The sequence below is a fragment of the Euprymna scolopes genome, chromosome 25 (genome assembly GCF_053919585.1).
Source record: "Euprymna scolopes isolate OS-2025 chromosome 25, ASM5391958v1, whole genome shotgun sequence".
In the NCBI taxonomy this organism is placed as follows: domain Eukaryota; kingdom Metazoa; phylum Mollusca; class Cephalopoda; order Sepiida; family Sepiolidae; genus Euprymna; species Euprymna scolopes.
In genome coordinates this window covers 48,717,687-48,743,897 of record NC_136506.1, presented here as the reverse complement: position 1 = coordinate 48,743,897, position 26,211 = coordinate 48,717,687, and the positions used below count along the sequence as shown (strand labels likewise).

Genomic DNA, 26,211 nt, shown 5'->3' with positions numbered 1-26,211 from the left:
AAGATTTACAGCTTTAGAATAACTGGAAATGTCCTCTCAATTATTAAATTCTTTCTATATAAGAGTAGTTGTCGATGGACAAAAATGGAAAGCCCATAGTCTCAACACTAGCATCCCCCAGGGTTCCATTCTCTTCCTGATCTTCATCAATGATCTCCCAAATCACATTCTTTGATCATTCATAGACATTTATGCAGACGACACTACCATTAATGGCAACACTTTAAAGGCCGGCAATGATCAAGATCTCTGATTCCTTCTTTTCTGAAATTGAATACATGGTGCAATCAAGAAACAGGTGATTGGTTAATTTTAGGGCATTTAAAACCAAGTTTTCTCTTTCCACCATTAACGCTCTGACCCTGATTTGACATCATTTGAAATGAATGGCTAACGTTTTAGGGAAGCACAATTTTTTGACAAGTCTCTGGTAGAAGAATCTTATCCGGTTTGACAGAGTTCAAAACTGGCTTTGAAACCTAGTGTGCGACACCTTTTCTCTTCCTTGAAGCCACTTTCCCACAGAAGAGACGTTACGAGCCTGTCTCTGCTCTATCGTTAGTTTCATGGCAAGTACTCGACTGAGCTTCACTCTAAGAATCCTCCTTATCAAAATTTCACAAACAACACGAGTGGCCTTTGGACCTTGATAAGAGGTAACTCTTTTGTAAAAAAAAAGAAAACAACCTCAAGCAATAGGTAAACATAAAAAAAATAATTCTTATAAAAATACTTTGAAGAAAAGTGTTATGAAAATACTTCGATTTTCTAAATGATACTAACGAATAAAATTCTAAGAATATTCGATATTCCAGTTTATGTTTTTATAGCAATTAAGTATCTTCAACACGCAGATGCCATATTGGATATGTTTTTTCTTGGATACAAGTGGAGATCGAAAGTAAATGGAAAAAGACAATGATGAAAAATAGGCAATCATAAAGAGAAGGAGGCGCTGTTTTACAATTTGTCATTTCTCTGAGGGAGATAACTCTCTTTTACTAAGAGATTCGTTCATTTTTTTCATCATAATTTAGGATGCGAATAATGCTGTCAGTAAGTTTTCATGAGTGGTTTACAAAAAGATACTTTTGTTTTTCATTCTTTTTTTTGGAGGAGGGTATTTATAGAATTTGTATAGTTTTAACAGGTTCTTCTGCAGTTTAATTAACCGTTTTTTCGTAAGTAACGTGCCAACATTTACAGAGTATAAGAACTGTTTAATATTTCACAAAAATTGTGTTTACATTAGTGGGGGGGGGGCGGTGGATGGAAGTATTGTGGAAAAACGGCTAATTAAACTGCAAAGCCCTTGTTAAAAACTATACAAGTTCTATAAATAAATAAAAATATGTTTTTGTAAACCACTCGTGGAAAATTACTGACAACACATTAGCGTCCTAAATTAGGAGATGAAAAAATGAACGAATCTCTTAGTAAAAGAGAGTTGTCTCCCACAGAACAATGACAAATTGTAAAACAATGCCGAGAAGGATTGATTTATACATATTTTCAAATGGCCGTTATTTAAAAAAAAAAGTATTATTTTACGTATTTATCTAGAATGGGTTGTTTTTCTTTGATTAATAAAAAATAGAAGTAAAAATTATCCAGGATTTTTATTCCAAAATATTTTTACTGAGATATTCTTGTTTGATTTTATTTTTGTTTAAATAGAAGTTATTACTCACACAAGTGGTCACGCCTCTATTTTGCCTGTCAGGTGATCGGACCGGAAAAGGAACAGAAAGCATTTTGTAGATGGAGTGCTTATATACATGTAACTAATTTGCATATGAGGAAAATAGGGGATATTAGAAGGAAGAATTGGAGAGAACAGTCAGTTGAGTTTTAGACAGCCAATAAAGAGTATAGACGTTGAAAGTTGGTGTCATGAATAGCGGTTTAAGTTAAGAGGAGTTGGTACAAATTGGTGCCGTGTTCTGACATTTTTCTTCTTTTTCATTTACAAGCTTTTGGTTTTTTTTTTAATTGTTTGATATGCTTGTGTTTTGGCTTTCAGGAGTTCTGACATTTGTTTTTTTTTATTCAGTTACAGAAAAGTATTAAAATCTATTTAAAAATGAATTTCATCTATTTACATTCTAATATATTGCAGTGCTTTTATGGATCTAACCGATAATTGCTCCTAGTGACCCTACATGAAATCAAAGGAAAATTTCTTCAGTGTTTTTAGATTCTGTAAAAATTGTAATTCTTATTGAAAATTATTTTAACGCCCTGTAAACATATCGATTTCTATAAAGCACAAACAGTCATATATATATATATATATATATATATATATATATATATATATATATATATATATATATATATATAATATAATATAATACATATATATAATATAGTATAATATAATATAATATATATATAATATAGTATAATATAATATAATATATATAATATAGTATAATATAATATAATATAATATAATATAGTATAATATAATATAATATATATATAATATAGTATAATATAATATATATATATAATATAGTATAATATAATATAATATATATAATATAGTATAATATATATATAATATAGTATAATATAATATATATATAATATAGTATAATATAATATATATATATAATATAGTATAATATAATATATATATAATATAGTATAATATAATATATATATATAATATAGTATAATATAATATATATATAATATAGTATAATATAATATATATATAATATAATATATATATAATATAATATATATATATATATATATATAATATAATATATATATAATATAATATATATATAATATAATATAATATATATATAATATAATATAATATATATATAATATAATATAATATATAATATAATATACACTTGTGCCCGATATTATTCATACCCCCCTTGAAAATTGAGTTTATTAGGTGTAACTTTTGTAAGAATTTATTGTTTACGTCCATATTGATACATATTCTTAATAAACCTCTTCTGATCATTTTCGTCATTTTAAAATCTCGGGATACTTGTAATAAAAGAAATATACAGCTATTTATAAAATCTGCAATGTTCAAAAATAATCATACCCCCTTATTTTTTCAGTATTAATCGAGTTTCTGACTGTTTGTTTCCTGTTTGATTCTTATTTTGAATGCTTTTATACAACCTTTGATTAATTTCATTTCGTTTTTTGCATTTTTCAGAAATTAAAATGATATCAACTGAAAACCAATAAAAGAATAAAAATTATTAGAATGGGGAAGAAAAAAGAGCTTAGTAATAATCTTAGGACTAAAATTGTGAATTCACATAAGGATGGTTTAGGTTACAAGTCAATTTCCAAGAAATTTGGGGTCCCTACAACAACAGTACAGAGCATCATCAAAAAATTCCAGAGCCACCACACAACAAACAACTTGATTGGTAGAGGAAGGAAAAGGAAACTGTCTGCTAGAGCCACCAGGAATATTGTAAGAAGTGTTAATTCAAATCCAACCACCACTAATAAGGACATTTTAGAAAATCTGGAGTCTTCTGGCATAAAAATATCAAGGCAAACATTGCAAAGGACTCTGCATGAAAATGGTCTGAAAGGAAGAAGACCAAGAAGGACTCCATTGCACACCGGAAAACACCTTGCAGCATGTCTAAAGTTTGCTAGGACCCATGTGAATTCTCCAGAGTCCGTTTTCTCAAGTATTTTGTGGACTGACGAAACAAAAATTGAATTGTTTGGCCATATGGATGCTTCTTACGTTTGGAGGAAGAAAGGAGAAGCTTACAACCCAAAGAACACCATACCCACGGTGAAACATGGTGGTGGTAGCCTAATGTTTTGGGGCTCCTTTTCGGCTAGTGGTCCAGGTAGTTTGGTCAAGATAGATGGAACCATGAAGAAGGAGCAATATTTGGAGATACTCCAGAAAAACATTAGACAGGATGCGGAGAAGCTCCATTTAGGACCAAACTGGGTCCTTCAACAGGATAATGATCCAAAACATACTGCCAAAATAGTCAAGAAATGGTTTGAGGATAATCAAATTAATGTTTTGGAATGGCCTAGCCAGAGTCCCGACCTGAACCCTATCGAAAACCTCTGGCACATATTGAAAATTGAGGTTAAAAAGCGGAAACCTAGAAATTTGAGGGATTTGGAGAACTACTGCATTGAAGAATGGTCAAAAATCAGTGTTGATGCTTGTAAAAACCTTGTTGATAAATATCCCAAACGGTTACAGGCAGTTATTAAGAATAAATGGCATGCTATTGACTATTAGTAAGAGAGGTATGAATAATTTTGAACTAGTGCCATTATTGTTTTTCTTTGTATAATGTTTCAAACTTGCATAATTTATTTATTTGTTGAGTTTAAATTAAATGCTTATGCTTGATTTATTGTTTGAAATCCCTTTAATATTGTCTACCTTCTGGTTTGAGCAATATTCTTATAGAAATCTCAAAGATCCTAGGGGTATGAATAATATCGGGCACAAGTGTATATATAATATAATATAATATATAATATAATATAATATATATATATATATATATATAATATAATATAATATAATATATATATATAATATATATATATAATATAATATAATATAATATATATATATATGAGAGAGAATATGTATTTAACCTATCCCTTATATTACCAAAAACGGGAAATAATAACATTTTTCAATTTATTTCCTATGTAAATGCTAAAGTGCTGACATATTTCATGTAAAATATTTCCGGTCAGCGAGGAGTGAAGTTTTATATATCTTGAAGTTCAACAACTTGAACTTTAAGACAATAGGATATGTTCTCCTCTTTGTTCAAATCATGTAATAAAATTTAATGAATTATGGATAGGATTTTTTAAAAATTCAGATCATTTACTAGTTAAAAGGTAACAGAGAGGAAACCATAAATTTAGGAGAAAAAGCAACAGATAAAATGTATATATTACTGATGATGATGATGATGATGATGATGATGATGATCTGTTATCTTGCTTGTCACCGTGCACACTTTGTACATGAATATATTTTATAGTGGGAGAAAAAAGAGAAAACGAAAGAGAGAGAGAGAGGGAGCGAGTGAGGTGAGAGATAAAGGAAATATCAAACAGAAAGGAGGAGAGAAGTGTAGAAGGTATCGAGATAGAGGACAGAGAGAATGTCGTTTATGACATCACAATATATTCTTAGTTTTTGAAATCTTGAGTTTTTTATCCTTGTATAAAAATGAATAACAACAAATATTTTGCGAATGGAGATTTAGTATCTGCCTGTCTGTACTTTTCCAGAATAATGTACTATCTTTCAATGCTTATTTGAGGGAACAATGTAGTATCTATTATGTTTTTATGAAGCCAGTCTCCCAGACATCACCTCCTCTTTGTGAGAGAGTGTATTATATGTTGCCAGGCAAGCAAAAACATGTGAAGCAAAGTGATACCATGTAGTGCATAAGGCACAGAGCTGCATATTCTGATGGTGCAACAGCTGAACTTCGTTTGCGAACATTCCAAATTTATTGTTGAAAAGAAATAGTGAATAATAAGTAATAATAAATAAATTTATTGTTGAAAAGAAATAATAAAGATTGTGAGTGTTGCAGGCAAATATTTCAAAACTTCCTTCTTTTCCATACTCCAAAGCTGTAAGCACTTACTTTCACCAGTCAACTATTTAAATCTTAAAGTGCAATATATGTGCAGAGGGTAAGAAAATACTGATGGTATTAAAAATGGAAAAAATTAAAAGCAGACAAAGTTCAGATTTTGTTTACATATTAGCAGCTCAAGCAGACCCTCATCGCAGCCGGTTACTGTTTTCAGTTTCTATCTGTAATTCTGTTAGTAAGACATGATATACTGAGATTGGTTGATTAACACCACGTGTTAAAAGAATAAACTTATTCAATATACTTAGCATTTAATTGGTTGGTTAGTGTAGACAACTACAGAAATAAGTTTAGGTTTGCATAGAAAAACATAAATCTTAATGGAAAGTTCCAGATGAATAACGATAGTTTGGAAACTTTGGAACACCACAAAATGCGAAGTTCTTTTAAATAATGGTTGTATGGTTACTTTGTGTTGCCCAACAGCATGGATGACAAAGTACAAGGTTTAAAAAGTGTATATTACCTATTTCTTTTAAAATCTATTTTTCTCTTTTTCTTTTCTCTCTTCCCCCCTCTCTCTCTATCACTCATCTTTATGAGTCACCCTCTTTATTGGTTTCTCTGACAGCTGAGGAAAATCGTTGACGAATAACATTAAAAAGTCACTATATATTAACCTGCATAACTAATTCTGTGCCTGTTTACCTACAAGAATATGAATATTTAAAAAATGACTATATTTTTTTAATCAATTATGATAAAGAATATATCAAGTTTGTGGGTGTGTCCTGTGTAGTTTTTTACTTTTTGTTGAATACACATATGCACACAAAAACATGCCAATAAAACATGAACAAAAAAGTCAATCACCTGCTCTTCATGGATAACCTCAAGCTGTATGCCAACTTAGATGCTGGCTTAAGTCGACTCTTACAGGTTATACATAACTTAAGAGATATTGGAATGAAGTTTGATTTGATCAATTGTGTCAAGTGCTCCATCACAGCTAGGAAAAAAGGTTCAAACAGAAAACATACAGCTTGATGAAAATACTGACATCAACGACCTAGAAGAGCCTGAAAAATATGAATACCTTGGCATAGAAGAGAACGATTCAATTCAGCATGTCAAGATAAGAGAAAAAATGGCTGTGAATATATATGCCATGTAAGGAAAATTTGTAAAACAGTTTACAAGCCAAAACAAAATAACTGTAATCAACCAACTAGCCATGCCTCTGATAACATACGGCTTTGGCATTGTCTTCTGGTCACAAAAGGACATCAACAGACTAGAAGGAGGAAAATGTTAATACTGTACAGAATAACATGCAGAAACCAATGTTTGCCTAGTTTATATCTACCCGGAAGAGCGGGAGGTATGGATCTCTCAGAGATTGACCATCAGCATTGTGCCACTATCGTGAACATCCAGCAATATCTGATGAGTTCCCAAAATCCAAACATCAAAATGGTATTTATTTATTGCGGACTATTATCCTCATTTTTCTTAGATGTTGTTTCACAACATTCCAGCCAACTATTCCTCTGGCATTCGTCCGCAATAAATAAATTAATAAATAATACTCATCTCAATAATGTATTCCAATAAAAAAAAAAGAATAATATGTATCAAAATGGTACATCGCCATCGTACAACAAGAGCCAGCAGAAAAATCTCCCGAATCTGGTCAAACATTTTGAACAAGATTGTCTTACAAATGAAACAGAATCAGAAAACAAGTCTTCTATATAAATAGACCAAAAGAGTTACCAAAATACACCAAGAACTTCCATTGCAAAAAACTGGAAGAATGGTCCAACCAACAGCGTGCTAAGTATTTTCTGGATGAATTCACCCAGGACTATATAGATAAAGAAGGCTCAATAGACTGTCCAAAGAAAGGATCGCTCCTTTATGACTAGGAGAGGATTATAATGACTGTTTAAGATCAAGGCTTTATGATCAATGCTTTTAAAAAGATGAGCGGTCTCAACAATGACAAGCGCAGGTTATACCATATAGAAGTAGAGAGTGTGAGCCACCTTACACCGACTGTAAGGTTCTGCTGAGGATGGGGGGGTACTTTACGATGTGACACAATGGAGTATGTAAATATCTCTGCTCTATCTGTAAAAATGCTAAATATTACATACAGCAGCAAGTCCTGGGAATATATACCAGAAAAAACAGTCGGACACAAGTGATACACCATCCACTGTCGCTATGCAATATTTACAGCTACATACCGAGAAAATGGGGCTATTAAATCCAGTATAGTGATATGGGACAAGAAGGAGAAAGAAGCAAACTTAGTTGAAGTTAGTGTCGCCAATGATGCTGGATTAAACAGAGCCGAGAGGCAAACAAAATACCAACGGCTTATGTACGGCATGAAAAAAACCCCTGGAATCTTAGGAAGATCTCTATCATTCCAGTAATTATAGAAGCAACTGGACTCATGAATAAGAATTTCAAAAACTACCTGGCAAATATACCTGGTGAACTAAGTACAAGAGCGATAGAAAAATTGTACTTAAAGGGGCGATAGAATCTTAAGATTTCTCGGTTGGAATATATGAGAGTGGCTGAACGTTTGGCATATAGCAGGATGTCCCATCCCTAGCTTAAACAAACTGATAAGAAAATTGAAAAAAAAAAAAAAGGAAAAGACAAACACAGACAACTTTTCTTTCGTAAATTTTGTTTATGAACATATTCCACCAACACAACATCTCTATTGTAGTAAAACAAAGACATTTTTGAGTTATGTTCTACTCCTCCTCCTCTTCGTCATCATCATCACCACCATCACCTGCATTTTATTTTAAAATGTTGCACATGTAAAGATTCTGTTCCAGGGTCTATTACTATTATTAATGATATAAAGGGATTTTCATTTTTATTTCATCTCCAAAAAAGCCATTAAGTTTTGCAGTTCTATTTTACATCAGTAAGAAATGTTATCACAACGGTTTGTAGAATTAACCAAATTCATGTTTAATAAATATTAAGTGTGTAAATGTTCATCCATTTATCCCTGGTCAGCCTCCAGATATGAGCAATGAAATTAAAAGTTTTTTAAGTAGATTAAAAAAAAATGTTTACCTTGGCCCAAAGTCGAGAATCTTCAGAGATGGATGCACATGCCGCAACGAACCAGCAATTACCCAACATTCCTTGGGAGAAATCATCAGCACTAACACCATCAAGAAACAACTTTGGGTTGTCGACGATTTTCTAAAAGAAAGAACATAAATCAAATTAAAATCTATAAATATGGTTCATTTGAATTTTCAAAGAAATTAACGCAAGAACAAAAAGTAGGTATAAATAGAAAAGTTTTAGATGAATTCAAACATAAATACATGAGTGCAAAAAGTTTCTTCAAATTACTTGCAAAGATAGAATTCGTTATTTTGAGTACAATGAATATGAATTTGGATGTGATGAATGTGAGTGTCAGAGTTCGACTGCCTATTGCAAGATGTGGGTGTGGTTATTTATAGTCGAGCATATGCACGATTGTGGCCAGTATGAATGAAAAGCTTCAGTATAGTCAGAAAAAGTAATAAGAAAGAAGACAAAAAATGCTATTCCAAAAGCGATGCCCGAGTCATGTGAGAAATGTTGTTTTGAAGAAAGTTTTGAAGTTATTGCTGGTCTCAATAGGTTTGTAGTTGAGTAGCTGAATGTGTAATACTTTCTGGACTTTATCATCTCTCATATGTTTTCAAACTTACATATGCTAATGATAAACAAAACTTTATATTTAAGTGGAGGTACTTTAGACCATGTTAAGTCACAATTGATTTTACTGAAAATGCTTCGTGGGGTCACATTCATACATATTATTTTAAAATCCTTTTTATTTAGATGCTGCAGTGAGAACATGTGGTTCTCCATATGCCACAAAAAACTCCCTTTTCTTATCTCAATTATATATAAAGAAACTTTTAAAAAAACTGATTACCATGGCTGATAGCAACTTTTCCAAGAGGATATAAAAGATGCCGCCAAATTTTCTAAAAAAGATAGGCCTTCTCTAATGGGTTAGAGAACTTCTTACATTTGCTAGTATCTCTGTAAAGCCACAATTTGCACAGAGATAATATTGTTGTCATATCAATTCATCTTGAAAAGGGTGCAAAAAAGTCTTTAACTGGTAGGTTTTTCACTGTCTAACAAGCTCTATTCCTTGTAAAATCACCACAATATTGCAGCCTTGTACTTGTTTCATAAGTACGCCCATAGGATGTTCTCTGATGAACTTACTGCATTGTACCTCCTCAGTATAAATACTCCCAACCAATCAGACTAGCAACCCCCACCTCTTTACTGCTGGAAAACTTTCTACTATAATAGCTTTCTTTCCTTATACTGCTTGCTTTCAGAATTCAAGCAACTATAGCACCACGCAGAAATTAAAATGTAATGTAAACAAACATTTTCCTGCACTACTTACTTCTGATTTCTTGCCTCTACATTTCAGTGGTAATGAAGGTCTTATTTGGGGTCAAAATAAAGAAACGTTACACATGAGCGCACAAAATCATAGTCACTATTTAAACAGGTAAGCATTTTATAAACTGATGTTTTTAATAACTTTTAATGTTTACAACATATTTTAGAAATTGAAAAATGATCATGAAAGAGAATGAAAAAATTTAAAAAAAATAATTTAATTGTTTGAGAAAATTACATTTTCTTACTTTTAAATAAATTCAACTCACACAATCAATGTAAGTAAATATGCTTGCTTGCTCACAATGGCATTTAGATGCAGGTTTGGTTGTGTGGAAAATCCAACTCACCAGAAAAGCGCACTGAACTGGCTCAGAATAAAGATTGCCATAGTATATATGAATTTTCTCTTTACTGACTAAGAACAAAACAGCTATAACACTCTGATCACTAACACTGATGACAGAACGAAGTGAGTAATGAGTAAAACATAACAAATAAAACTTATTGTTATTGAAATGGAATTCTAAAAGTGTGCAGCTATTGCATTATTTGCATAAAATTGAATTCTTTAGAAAATTATTGGGCGTTTTTTTTTATATAGTGGAGTTAATCTATTTCAATATTTATAACAATCTGATTAAGCAATCATTCTATTCTATTTCAATATTTATAACAATCTGATTAAGCAATCAGATAAAAAAGCATTTGAAAATACATGCCCATGCATACACCTTTGGTATATCATAGGGTTCAACGCTTCCAATCTTATCACAGGGTGGTCAGAAATAGATCTAGAAGTGCAGCATGTTGATCTTGCTGATCAGGGAAACGTATCGGAAATGTAATCGTCTGTGATAGGAAATGAGATATAGAGAAGCTATGTGTTATGCTACCAGCTGCGTCTGTGTAAGTAGAGAATCCAAGCCAATTACTCTGGTGGACATTGAAGTCATGAAATACATAGTATCGAGGCTGTCAGAGATTATATTTATTAAGATCGAGGGAGAGCGATAGAGAAAATATAAGTAGCTAATGTTTAGTCTAAAACACAAAAAGGTCTGGTCGTTTGATTCTAGTTTTATTTCTCTAGTCAAGGGAAGGGTGTTTTGAATATAGAGTCCAAGTCCGTACACATATCTGAGTCCTTATGACAAAGTGGGAGATAACCGGGTATATTAAAGTGGTTGGAGGGGATGGAGGAGTGTAGGTTAGTTTCACTTAGTGCTAAGATATCCAGGGTGTTTGCTAGGAGAAATGATTCAACATCATTTAAATTAGTTCAAAGTCCACAGATATTCGTAAATGCAAGCCTCAAGGGAGAAGGCAAATTGGTTTTGGTAGATTTTAAGTCTGGTTTAATCGTAATTGTTGACTGAACTGTCATTTTATTTTATTTAGAAGTTTCAGTTAGGGTGAGAGGTGCTGGACAAGTGGTTGTGCAGAATACCAGACATGCAACACAAGCAGATCATAAGCCGACTCAGAATCTACACGATGTGGCCTTGGGAAAACCCACCAGAGATGAGTGCTGGGCGACATGACACTAAAATCATCTCGATATTATACAACTGTTGATGGAGCAGCCGCTCTGAGCGCTACCAAAGAGTTAAGGATCCTGTACTATCAGTCAGAAACAGCAGTCAGAAACTGTCAATCCAGTACTCTCAATGCATCGGACAAAAGTCAACCCAATCCAATTGCACTGCCATATATGGCAACCCAAGTACCCTCAAAGTGGCCAGTTTTAGGGGATGGGATGTGGCGGGAGCAGGGAAAATGTTGTTCATTACTCTAGTCATGAAACAAGGTCAACCACTGGGTGTTTCTGTCGAGTTCCTGTTATATAGCACCTCTGCACCTGGCTAATAGGCAAAGAAGGATTATGAAAGCCGGGCGATAGGCAAAGTCTATCTACTCCTTAAGCAGTTTAAATTAGCAAACCGGTTGATTGTTTGAGTTACCAGCTCTAGGAAGGTTGTCATCCAGGACTGAAGAGGCCTCTACCACTCTTAGGTTTAGCTTCGGAGTTTTCCTTCTCCTAGACAGATGACATGGGAAGACCTAAGGGTCCATCAGCACAGAGATGGTTTGCTCTGTGCCTGGGTCCTAAACAAGGTATTTCTGCGAGCCCACATGGGTAGTTATTGTTAATGGGTTAGTTAGTAAAGTTTTGATTTACTGAAAAGTTACACTCCTCAAAACGATTAGAGGGGACAGTACCATGATAGTAATTTTTATCATTGGTACATTTAGAGATCAATTAATCTCTTAATTTTGTGTGTGAACTATATTATGATTGCCCCTCAAAATGTCGGACAGTTTAAAAAAAATAGTGAGTTGCAGTTTTATGTGATTAATTTTATTTTATTTCTCTTTCATATATATATATATATATATATATATATATATATACACATATATATATATATATATATATATATATATCCATATATATATGTTTGTTTTTATGTGTATGTATGTATATATATACATACACATAAAAACAAACATATACATTATATATATATAATATATATATATACATATATATATATACATACACATAAAAACAAACATATATATATACACATAAAAACAAACATATGCATTATATATATACATATGTATACATATATATATACATGTGAATATATATACATAGATATATTCACATGCATATACATATTCAAATCCATATATTCACATACATACATACATACATACACACACATTATATATATATATATATATATATATATATATATATATTACATACATACATATATAACTGACATTGGCAGGTAGACATTCGACAATGAAATACCTAGAAAATTGTTATCCCAAGATTTTCAAACATAACTTAGGATAATCGATGATAGGTGTAGACAGTCAATACTTTCAAAGATATCCGATGAAATTCGATCATTTTAAAACTACACCAGTTAATCTATTCGTATACATATGTGTGCGTGAGTAAATATTGGCTATCTGTGTCTATTAATCAAAGAAAATACCAGCTTTATACTAGGAAAATACAATAGTGAAAACTCACATTTGAAATCAACAATGGAAAGCAGAAATAAATGAACATCATCATGTGTTCAATAAATTCACAGAAACTGTTTTAAAACAGCAAAGAAAATAAATTCTAGCTTTTGCGACTGTCTCAAACATGAATGGAAAGTCATAGGCACTTGCGCGATAATCTGTGGTAGTTTTTCACTTAAAATTGTTTATTAAATCATTCAAATTCATTTCTATGTACATTGTCCTAAAGAACATTTTGATGCAAAATTGAAGCATATACAGAAATTGCATTTAAATATTTCCGTTTCACGTAAATGAAACTTCTTTTTTGGGGTTATAAATTATCACATTTATGACGACGAGAAACAGATTACACAATTTTTACAATTAAAACATAAGAAATTATATTGTATTTTTCAAGTTGTGCCAGTTTTCATCTTGATATTGTTAACTAGAAACAATCCAAAAAGAAAACAAATAAAATATGTTCTAATGTTGAAACATATTATAAGCCCTTATGTAGTAACATATAAAGTACATTGTTATGTGATAACGTATGGACTATATTCTTGTGTGGAAAAAAAATACGTTCTCATGTTGGAACATATAAAATACGTTTTATGTAGGAACACGTAAAATATATAAAACACATTATCTGGGAACACATAAAGTACATTCATATGTGGGAACAAATAATATTAAATAGTGGTATATATATATATATATATATATATATATATATATATATATATATATATATATATATATATATATATATATTGAAGATGTGTTTATATTGCTGTTGATAAATGACGGGATACATTTTAATAAGGGGGGAGACATTTATAATATGGGCTAAGACATTTATATTGTTGGTACATCATGACGACTGTGATGATAATTCTTTTATCATATTATAATACGGAGCTGGTAAAGACATTTATACAGTTCTTTTAACTCATCAGAGAGGAGATACTTCTTTATGATAATGGTGGGTGTTATGTAACTTGGAGGGTGTTACACAAAAGTCGTTGACAAGATGATAGACAAAACACATTTACCTTTCAGTTGTAATGACGACACGAAGACAAGCAGTTTACAAAATATAGGTGGTGATTCTTTATTCATCCAGCCGGCTGAGTGATGAATGAGGAATTCAAGCTTGTAGGACTACATGTTTTCCTCTTCCCCGCTTCGCCTCTAAGAGCGTCAGCTCCCAGGCTGATCGACTCCTCTTCCTTTTCTCTGGACTCTCAATAAATCGCTTCCCAACTCTGTCTCCCTCTAACTTGAATCCATCTCAATATATTGGAATTCCCTTTTCTTTATGACGTCAGAGGCGTGGCCAAACACGTTTCAAATTACATGTGCGCTTTGCACATGCATCCACACGCTTCTGGTAACAAAGAAATTCCTAAATTAATTGTTTCATTTATAACCTATTTCGTCATTATTTCTAAACTGCATTGTTCATATCTAACTCTAAAATAATATTTAGTTAGTTTCAAGAACAATGACACTTGTTTTACATTCCTCGAATTTCAATATGTATTCTTTTTTAAGTTTTCTTACTGGGTTCGATTCTAACTTTTTCCAAATATCATTTTCAACTTATCTAGTTTGCTCTTTTAATTACTAGGGTCTGTCCCTTTTTATGTAACAATAAAATACATTTTTATGAGCGAATATGTAAGATACGCATTGATGTTGGAACAAATAAAGCATGTCTTTTTTGTAAATATAAACTACGTCACCATATGGGAATATATTAAATAAGTTCTTCGCTCTCATACTTTAATGTGAATACTTCAATGTGAATTATACAAAAAATGATTAAAGTTAGAAACAAAAAGTTCAGCAACCTTTCAAAAGACTACATTTTTCTTGATAAGATCATTTTTTAAAGCAATTTTTAAAAGTGTTCGTGAATGAATTCCATTGGATATTAAGAAAATATTAAAAATATCTTGCTGCGATGTTTGATTCATTTCAGCATTCAGTCGGTAGATACGAGTTCTATTGAAATGTGAAAATGTTTAATTAAAATAATATCTTATTGGATAATCTTCATTAATCAGGGAATGTTTTTTTTTAGCATAATTCAGTGTCAAGGAGAAATGATAACAAATATCTGGAATTTTATCAACGTAAAGTTCTATTTCAATTCGAAAAAAGTGAGGTTATAAGGAATGTAGATAAGGAGATAAAAAGCTGTAAATTATTTCCAGTTAGTGTCAGTGTTCTTTTAAATTTTTGATAGATATACGTGGAGAAAACCACCATCAATGAAAAGGATAGAGCGGTGGAAAATGATAAGAATTCCAGAAGCCTACAATTCTTGAAAAGAAGTAGGAAATAGATCAGACAATTCTGATGAACGCATGGCAATAGTTTTCATAGAAACACTGAGACTAGCAACACCACATCTGTGAAAGGGATGTTGCAGAGAAGAAGAAAAGGTGTGAAAACAGTCAACAGGAAGAGAGTTCCACAAGCATGCGTTTCTTGAAAAGAAGCTACTAGTTGTTGGTTGTTTTTGTTTTACGGCTATCAACCCTTTCCAGGTTATTTAATGCCGAATCCGGTGAGTTTGAAGAAAATTCTTTTAATAGAATATATTTGTTTTTTGCATGTCGGTTTCTATTTAACCCATAGTTAGGACCCTAACAGGTACTAGCACTCCGGGTCAGAGTTGACCTGGAAGCAATGGCAATTAAGGGGTTGCTCCACACTCCCCAAAGCCCGCAAGCTGGGGCCTCACCATCGGATATAGTTTAAGGTCGTATCCAGGACCAAAGAAGCTACTAGAATAAGATTCTGTATTACAATGATGTATTAAAACAGCGAATAAAAGATCCCTATACCGATGAATCAAATCAGTTAGAAAAAAAAAGCAAGGAATAGATCAGACAATTCTGCAAAACATAATAGTATTTATAAAAAAGGGATACGCATACAATTGAAAGACAGGAGCTGGATTTTAACCGGATTAAATGAAACAAGTCATTTCATGTCCCAATCCACAACTGAACCGAAGTCAACTCCTAGTTTAGCTGCATATTTCAACTAATTCGCAGCAGCAGAATATGAACCAAGAGCAATGAAAAACGTTCAATAAAGGTTAGAGCAATAGAGAGAGAACAGAGGTAGAGAAAGAAAGAAAGAAAGTGAGAGGGGAATAATAAAGGTAGTGACGGGAGAAAAAGAGAAAGAGGAGGGGGAGAGAAAGAGAACAAAGTGAGAAAAAGAGCAATGATAACGAGAAAGAGAGAGAGAGAGAGAGAGAAAGAGAGGGAGAGATACGAAGAGACTTTGTTTGATTTTGCCTATCTTCTGGTAAACTAGCTCTTTTCTATTTCCCTTTGGTTTTTTGGCTAGAAGCAAAGTGGAGTGTCTGTTAATAATCTAATAATACATATCTTAACTCACGCACACAGAGTCATAAGCATACGCACCGTAACAGTAACACAGAACGCATTAACTCTTTCACACTGCTGTTTTCTAATCAAACGTATAAACTTAATCATTTTAATACCTCTAACATTTCTCACAAAACTTTCTACAATGGCAGCAAATGAACAAATGAACATTGAATAATAACTTAATTACAAAATGTAAATTTTGTAATAAAGTGGATAAAATTTCAATTTCAGCCTTTCAATTATCGACTCCGGTTCCTCAATATCTCAGTTAATGAACTTCGCTAGTCTTGTAAGGATCCTCAAAATATTAACAAGCATTCTATGTTTTCCTATCTACGTAAACTTCAATTGTTAAACACATATAATGTGTCACTTTTGTGAACTTATGCTTTTGTACTTTCGTTTGTATATAACATTTTTGGTTAAAATGTCTCGCTAAAACTGGTTCTCCCCAAATATTTCACATCCAAAAACTAAAACAGTAAAAAGGATCTTCAAAGAGAAGGTAAAACCTGGGAGTGTGGACTTTCTAGGATTGAAGAGGACCATACTTCAGCACGACAGCAACAACGCTACTGTTGGAGTGATTGTCGAGGATGTCTCCACGACTAGTAGGAACATCTACTCAAGCGTACATATATTCACTGCACTTAAGCAGACGTTTGGAAGCGCACAAGCGCCATTAAATAAGTGTGCACAATTCTGTGGTTTATTTCTGTGCAGACGAAATATTAACGAAGAGAAAAAAGCTCATAATTTATCACGAAAAGAAAAAAACTTTGTTGATTTTGTAAGTTTTCTAAGAATGTATTAATCATCAATTTTTTTCCTTCAGTTTTTCTTTATCTATGACGGCATGTGCAGTGATGGTAATATATACAGACCACGCGTACAATATCACGTCACTATAACAACATAATTCACACCTTATTTTATAACCAGTATACATAATATCTTACTAACTGGTGCATCTATCTTCAACGTGTAATAGTTTTTTGTATAACTAATAGAGATTTGGTATCTGTCTGAAGGCAAAACTATACCATTCTATTATTATTGTAGTCATTTCAGGACTCAGTTCAGTTTGATATACTATTACAGACTAATGTTTAACAGGGCGAGAGCATAATATCTGTTCTATTATCATGAGATCACACCCTTTGGAAGATAGTGTAGTACATGTTTCTTCGTCATGATAACATTCTCACAGGAATTATTCTGTCATTTCTCTTTAGGTGGGGATAGTGTATTATCTGTTCTGTTGTTCTACGACAATACTCCCAGACAATATCCCCGCTTTTTAACAATAGTGCAGTATATATTCTTTAATCATAATACCATCCTTCCAAGCGAGCAAAATATGAAACAGATATGGCATACTTAAACAATTATCTAAAATTCATATTCGTTTCTTTACTCAGTTTTACTGAACAGAGTATTGGAATGCAAGATTAGATATTTACCTTTTCTCCCTTGAATGCAGAGGCGATCAAAGTCGCTTCTGTCAGCCGATATCTAGCATTTTTATTTTGTACAAAGCTCAAAATCGTTGCCAGCAGAATAGTAAATATTTTCGTTTTACATATATATGCAAAATATATGCAAATACGTGCGTATGGACGTAGCTCAGATACTAAGGAATGAGGGTGGAGTGTTGTATGTTTTGGTTTCGAATCTAACTGAAGGCATCCAAGTCATATATACATATTTTTTTATTTAATCTGACTACTATATATTAGGTTTAATATAATAATCGATAGAGGATTTTCTCTATAATAACAAAAATGAAATCTGCATAAATTAAAACATCATATTTAAGCGAATAACATAAGTAATAGCGTAGGATGTGACATGAATATTCTAGTAAGGCTTATAGTATTGGTGGTGAAGGTCTTGACATTATTAGGCCGTTTCTTTCTGATTGAATATTGCGAGTTATTAAAATACATTTGCTCTGATATGTTGTTGATCGAAGATTATGAGTATCACTGGGTAGTGCCTCTTCATTCTCTTTTTCCTATCAACGCTGGTGTTTCCTATTCTATTTTTTCTACAGTCAACTGTTTCTAATCTACAGCAACCAAAGGTCTTCCAGAGAATATTATTTAGAAGCTTAACATCGTGCTGATGATGTCTGCTGTTGCTTCTCAACTATTTCCATCGAATTAGTTGAAATATGCAGCTAATCTAGGAGTTGAATTCGGTTCAGTTGTGGATTGGGACATGAAATGACTTGTTTCATTTAATCCGATTAAAATCCAGCTCCTGTCTTTCAATTGTATGCATACCCCTTTTTTATAAATACTATTATGTTTTGCAGAATTATCTTATCTATTCCTTGCTTTTTTATTCTAACTGATTTGACTCATTGGTATAGGGATCTTCAATTCGCTGTTTTAATAAATTGTTGTAATACAGATTTTATTCCAGTAGATTCTTTAAAAAAAAAAAACGGGCGGTTTGCTAATATATATACATATAACTAAATATCTGTGTGTATTTAGGTGTGTTACGTTTGTGTGTGTGTGTGTGTGTTCCCTTTAGATACGGTACATAAAATCTAAAACTGTATTCGTATGTACAATTTATCAGGGAAGACAATGGAAGTGTTCTTGAATAATAAAGTGGATCCTTAAGGGGGCTATGAGATGATAATCCCAACAAAACTACAAATATTTATTATTTTTATGAAAGTTAAATCATATATATATTTCCTGGGGAAGATAAAGAAAATGCTTCATATCTCTAAGTCCCCTTTAAGTATAAGGTGCTATGGGAAGCAAACTATTAAAACGTCCAATATATCCTAATTTAATGAAATGTATATCTATGCATATATGGGAAAAACAATGAAAATTGTCCTGAATATTACCACTATGTGTCGAATGTCTACGTATCCCTACCTCTAAGTGACTCATGAGGATTGGATCCCTTTAAAACTTTAAATACGTAAATGTAATATAAATGTAAAATTTAAAATGAAAATAAAAATTTAAAGAAAACCTGCTGAATATATAGATACGGCACTAATTACAGGATGTTTCCAACATCTCAGCGTCTTCCGATGGGCTAAACACGAGGAGATAGAGCAGTAAAAAAATAAAAAAGGTGATATGGTATTATGTTCACAAGAAAAAAGTACATAGTAGTGAATCTGATTCAATCCGAAGTACCGTCAACTTTTCCTGCTCACCTATATTAAAAATGACAGAATCATCCGTCTATACATTTATATGAATCAAAGACGATGTCTCTCTGCTAGTGCAAAATCCATTTAATTCTAAACCAAGCAGTTGAAATTTAGTTTTCAAATACATCTAAAAAAAAAGCGTACAATGTGATGTCGATGAAGACGTCATGACGAGGTTGTAGCTTCAGAAACATTTAAGAGAATTCAAAATTCATGCAGCAAACAAGTTGCTCAGTGCTTTTAGGTGTTTTCATTTGTATCGGCAGTGGAGATTTTATAGGAGGTAAAAATCCGTCATAGGCAAGTCCACAAACCAGGAATGATTTGACAACATCATTCTCAGTCTTGTTAAGGTGAATTACATCGTTTGTAGAAATAATTATCAATATCCTCCGATGCTCCATGGAAGTGGGAAGTTAGTAAATACCAGCTTAATGTTTGGGATATTAACATATTCATGTATACAGTGGCGCCAAAAAGAAACCCCGCACTTGTCATTCTTTTCAGAACCCACAAATTTAAGCTAAATTGAATGTAACTGTTTAAAAACCTATACCTCATTTGATTCGCCTTTTATTCCACTATAAATGTTACCTGTTCATATTTGACGTTCAATTGAAGTATCCTAGTATTCATGTCAATTTAAAAAATTAACTTCAAATCGAGAAGGCAAAAACAAACTCCGCAGCAATAAATGAGCTTAAACCCAGCTTAAAATATCCCCCTTTTAGGTAACAAAACATCTCTAATCGTAATTGTTGTTGTTTCAGGTTATACAACACAACATTTAGTCCATATGCTTCGACTTTCTCTTAGTGATTGTCAGGAGCTCATTAATCTCCACCTTTCTGGTTTATCCAATCGAAAAATCAGTTGCAGATTTAAATGTAATGAGAAAACGGTACGAATGACTATGCAAAAGCACCAAAACATCGGCAGTGTTCGTGACGCCCCTAAATCTGGTCGTCCTAGAGTTACTTCTTACAGGGAAAACAGTGCTATCAAGATCCACAGCCTCAGAAACAGATTTGAAATGGCTCCCCAAATTCAACAACAGTGTAATCTTATTGAAAAGTGCTCTCTTTTTGCAGTTAAGAACAGATCGATGGAATTAAATTTGCAAGGTTGTGTTGTAAGATGCAAGCAAATGATTTCTGTAAAGGACAGAAAGCGCCGTCTGGATTTTGTTAGATGCAATGAAGATCACGACTTTTCATATTGGTTGAAAGTGATTTTTAGCGATGAAACAAATTTAATAAGCTAGGCAGTGATGGTAGACAGTACATCCGTCGAACGAAGGATGAATAGGAATTTAATATTAGGTGCACAGTTTCAACACTGCAATGTGGTGGAGGTTCAGATTTTGTGTGGGTCGTTATTAGTACAACTGGACCATGGCCTATAGTTCGCTTGCAAGGTCGAATTAATTCGACCATGCACATTAATATGTTGACTGAGCATTTTCTGCACTACTTTGGCCGGAATTTGGATGATAATCCCATCTTCATGCTGGATAATGCTACCATTCACATAACTGGCAATATTAAGAGGTTCCTTGAAGAGTATGATATTCCGTGTTTGGATTAGCTTGTACAATCTCCAGACCTCACTCCTATCGAAAACGTATGGCATTATATCAACTAACAACTATGCAATGATAAAATTTCAAATTTAGAAGAACTTTGGTCAAAAATTAAAGAGAAGTGGGATGTCCTTTCACCGGAGTATTGACTAATTAAAGGAATGTCCAAAAGATTGCAGGCTGTCAAATTGGACTAGGCTATGTTACTAAATATCAATTAAATCATTGTGTTCCTGTTGTATTTGTGTTGCATTAATGTTCTAAAGTTACATTTAAATAAAAATTTTCTATTGTGTAAAATTTCTTTTTGTCTTCTCGATTTGAAGTTAATTTTTTAAATTGACGTGAACACTAGGATACTTCAATTAAAAGTCAAATATGAACAGGTAAAATTATAGAGGAATAAAAAAACGTACATGAAAAATGTTGGCGTCGTTTAATATTATTTTTACTTCATTATTCATGATTTAACTTGAATAAAACATAATAGAAAGGTATGCGTAAAAGATATTATACTGTAATCATTCATAAACTGTCAGCGTGGGCATGATTAATTTATAACCTGTATTAAGCTGCATTGTTTGGAATAGTGAGGAAGATAAATGCTATAGTTATCTAGAAGTTATTTCAATATCAGGAAGAATACCTTCAAAAGGGGAAGTGTAAAGTAAGTTGTACGTCAATTTGACAGTTTTATGTGCGCCGTAGAAAACTCGTATTTCACGTCTGAAATATCTGTACAACCTGTCAGTCTATTGGAGTGTTAAATCAGGCTGAGGTAAACTTAGTAGAATATTGTGAATAGCGGGTATGTTGATTAGGTAAAAAGCATTCCGCCAAAGAAGAAAAGCATTGACAAAATTCTGATCCATATCACTAACAAGACAAAAGGCTCATATATATATATATATATATATATATATATATATATATATATATATATATATATATATATATATATATATATATATATATACGAACCTTTTCCGAAATATCCAGATCATTCCGATATAGGTCTGTGGACGAAAACGACTAGTGTCGTAAAGAATCACATATGTAGTTTGTTTTTAAAAAAAAATTATTATTATATATAAACGAATATATTACCAAACGGATCAAGTTGCATACATCGAAGTGCAATAGAGTTCAGTACAGGTGTAAGAATTCATACAACGAACTACAGAAAAAGAATTCACACACTTTCAAACTCAATATGGAAGGAAACTTCTATCAGAACATTATATTAAAAGAATCGAGTGATCTACATCGAAATAAAAGGGTAAGCGAGAGACGTTTAAATCCAATGGGTTATAATCAATGCAATGGGCAACAAAAAATATGCATATGTATAAATATATATTTAAAAGTTTTACTAATGTCCAGGTAACCTCACATCTAAAATTTCAAGTGTTTAGACACAAAATTGGCGGAGGAGTTTGGTAGAGTTTGCAAAGGTCAACTCTTTCAACTTTGACATCTTGGCAGCCAAATTTTCGCATAAAAGTTGATTAAAAAGCTTACTGCATGTCTGAATACACTTTATGTAAAAAGTTCAAATGTTTAGACCCAAAAATAGATGAATAGCTTTTGAACTTTGAGCCCTTGGCAGCCAAATTTCTTTTGAACTTTGAGCCCTTGACAGCCAAATTTCTTGTCAAAAACCGATTAAAAAGCTTGTTCTGTAAAATTTCAAATGTTTAAACCAAAAATTGACTGAATAATTTGTTAGAGACCGTAGAGGTCAATCTTTTTTAAAACTTTGACCTCAATTTTGACTCCTGAGTATTTATTCTTTTTGGCTCAAATCAAATAAAAAAATTGATCCATATCCAAGTAACCTACATCTAAAATTTCAAGTATTTAGACCCAAAATTGGCGGAGGAGTTTGGTAGAGTTTTCATAGGTCAAATCGTTGAACTTTGACCCCTTGACAGCCAAATTTCTGGCCGAAAACCGATTAAAAAGATTTTCCCAAATCTCAATACTCCTTAAGTCACATCTCGAGTCTGTAGACTGACAATTGCCAAAATAGTTAGGTAGAGAAACGTACACATACAAACAACTTTACTGATATATATATATATATATATATATATATACGCACACATATGATTAAATTACTCTTACAGACGTAAAAAAACACAGTTAAAAAATGTTTAAAATTCCACAGCATTTCTCGCGCTTAATGGTAGCCGAGTGGATTAGGTCCTTGCTAATGAAGCCAGAGATGGCTTCTGTTCCCTGATTCGAATCTATCGACTGGAGTTAATCGTGATACTCTGCACTGACGATTCCCAAAAGGATGAACCACTAATGTCTATATGTATTTAATAATTATATATATGTATATAAGGTAATCTGTTATCCATCTTGTACCTTTGCTTTTTGTTTAATAAAACGTGTACGGAGAAGAAACTTATCGATATTTTCTCTCCTAGTTTTAAACCATTCCTAAATCCGTATTTTTAATTTTTTTTATTGCATTATTTTATTCTTTTATCTAATTCTGTACTATCTACTCGCTTGAACGTATTTTTCCAGATTTCCGTCTCACGTGTCATCTTGTTTAAGCTAGCAATATATGTATAGATACAATAGAGAAATTGGAAATACGCATCTATTTTCTGGTATTCATCACCTTTGGAAAATGAGTGTGTATGTTTGAAAATATAAATACGGAAATCGAAAATTATAACATTCTAATTAAATACAAGAAGGAAGTATTAAAACTACCGTCCGACTACTCAAAGCACACATTTGGCTCTTAAGGCAGACCCACCCTCCCTCTTAATGCTCTCAAATAGATGATAATCGTTGCACCCCAATTCATTCCACGTGGAAACACCGGTCTTTTAGCTAGATCAACATGGGTGATTCAAAGAACACCAAGATAAGTGCATTCATCTATCCGTGCTGTGTTTAACCTCAACATGTAAATCTAATCCCACCATTTATTTCGTTCCTTTGCTTTGTATTTTCTTACATATCCAAGTACTTATCATTAATATCCTATTCATTTATTTTAAAACAATTGTATTACTAAAACAGATTGGTTCTTACACAATACTTAATAGATACAAAATTTCTTCTTCCTGTTAGAGGGGAATCTCCAATCTTACGCTTATTTATTTAGAATAAAGAAAAACTTTAAAGTAAGATACTCCCTAATTTCATCCATGCAGGGGTGCGGAAATACCTGGTGTAGAAACCAGGTGCATGGCTAGCACTCTCGGTGTGATGGACCCGTAAATCTTGTCAGGTCATCCATCTAAGATAGGAAAACTGATATTAAAACTGGGGGAGTTTTCATCGATAACCTTCCTACAGCTGGTGACTCGAACAAATTCTCAGTTTCCAAGCCTAAATTGCTTAAGGAATAGATAAGCTCTGCCTATCACCGGCTTTCATCAGACTCACCAGAGCCACCCTTGGCTTGGCCTTGTTTTCTGACTAGGACAATGAACACTATTCACCTATTCCCTATTCTCAATTTCTCTCTCTCTCAGAAACTGAGCAAATTGGGGTTGCTTGCATGCCATTTGTGTTCACTCAGAGGGTAGGGTCGGTCTTGTCTGAGAGGTTGAGGGTATCCGATTGACAGTTTGTCTGGCTGCTGTTTCTAACTGACAGTACAGAAACCCTAACTCTTTGGTAGCACTCAGAGCAGCTACTGTAAGTTGTATAATATCAGGATAGTTGTAATGATATATCGCACATGGAAAAAGGACCTTGCTGCAATCTCTGGTGGGCTTTCATGAGGCCGCAACTTTTGAGACAGGACTCGTCTAATAGACCACTGCGTTTGCATACTTGGCCACTTTGCTCACTCTTCTCTTAACCTGAAATTAAACAAAAACTTAATGAAATGAAAACCCAAATAAATTTTGACAAGCTTCTAGGTCTGACCTTTACTCCTGCATCTTTATTCATGTCCACATAGCAACCAACATAGGAAAAACAGTAGATTTCATGTCTATATCACATCGGGGTCATCACCTTATAGGAGCTTATTTTTGCATTAATTGTAAATCCAACTCCTATATTTTTGCAACAAAACTTATCAAATGAAAAGTAAACAAAGTCCTTCTATGAATAACAAGGTTATATCTATTTGAGAGACCTAACCTGAGAGAGAAGACGGTGTCAAAACTAATTAAAGTTTGAAAGTTCCTACAAATTTTCTTCGAGGAGTATTTTGTACAGTGGATGATAGTCCTGCTTGTCTATCCAGTGGTCAAAGACAAGAGAGAGAGAGAGAGAGAGAGAGAGAGAGAGAGAGAGAGAGAGAGAGAGAGAGAGAGATTTGTTCTTCGTAGGTGATTGGAAGTTTTCTGTGACTGCTAGTAAAATTCCAAATAGTCTGTGACTGGGAGTAGTGCTTCAAAGTGGTGGTGGTAGTGGTGATGAAATTAATACGCTGATTTGTCGTCATGTTACCAAATCACCTCAGAGGATCTGCTCCCCGGAAGAAGAAATAAATGTTAATGATTATAACCTCTTCTCAGAAATATCGATGATTACTGCCATGATTATTTATCAAAACCATTGTTAAAAATGTAGTATAAATAATTGACACTACTCAAAAATGTAGTTCATCTAAAATTTTAACATATATAAGAATTTCTTTAGAGAAAGATTTTCGTATGATTTATATGTAAACAAATATGGTAGCACATTTATCCAGAAGAACGCCAACGTTGCAATGGAGATCTATAAAATAGAAGATATAATAGCAGTACTGTATTACGTATCATATAATTATTGGTGTAATGAAACATTACGGATTACAAAAGCCATAGTTACAATGTATTCAAACAGAAAAAAAAGCTACTATTTTAATGGATTCCTACAGGAAAAAATAGTTTCTGCTAATCTAGAGAAATAAGAAGTAACAGTTTCAGGGCATTT

The 26,211-nt window shown here is 32.7% G+C and overlaps 1 protein-coding gene across 2 annotated transcripts in view; it reads right to left on the bottom strand.

The window, feature by feature from the left end:
* The window catches only part of LOC145247341 (calpain-5-like), a 169,890-nt gene that overhangs the window by 47,535 nt on the left and 96,144 nt on the right, over positions 1 to 26,211 (bottom strand). Inside the window, exons 1-2 of one of the 2 annotated variants that reach the window (XM_080109005.1) lie at positions 9,012 to 9,094; positions 8,724 to 8,855 (exon numbers count right to left, since the gene is read on the bottom strand). In XM_080109005.1, coding sequence (XP_079965131.1) covers positions 8,724 to 8,792 — 69 coding nt within the window. In that variant the 5' untranslated portion in view covers positions 8,793 to 8,855; positions 9,012 to 9,094. Of the gene's footprint in view, positions 1 to 8,723; positions 8,856 to 9,011; positions 9,095 to 26,211 lie in introns of those variants that run through there. The other variant, XM_080109004.1, reaches the window with a different exon arrangement.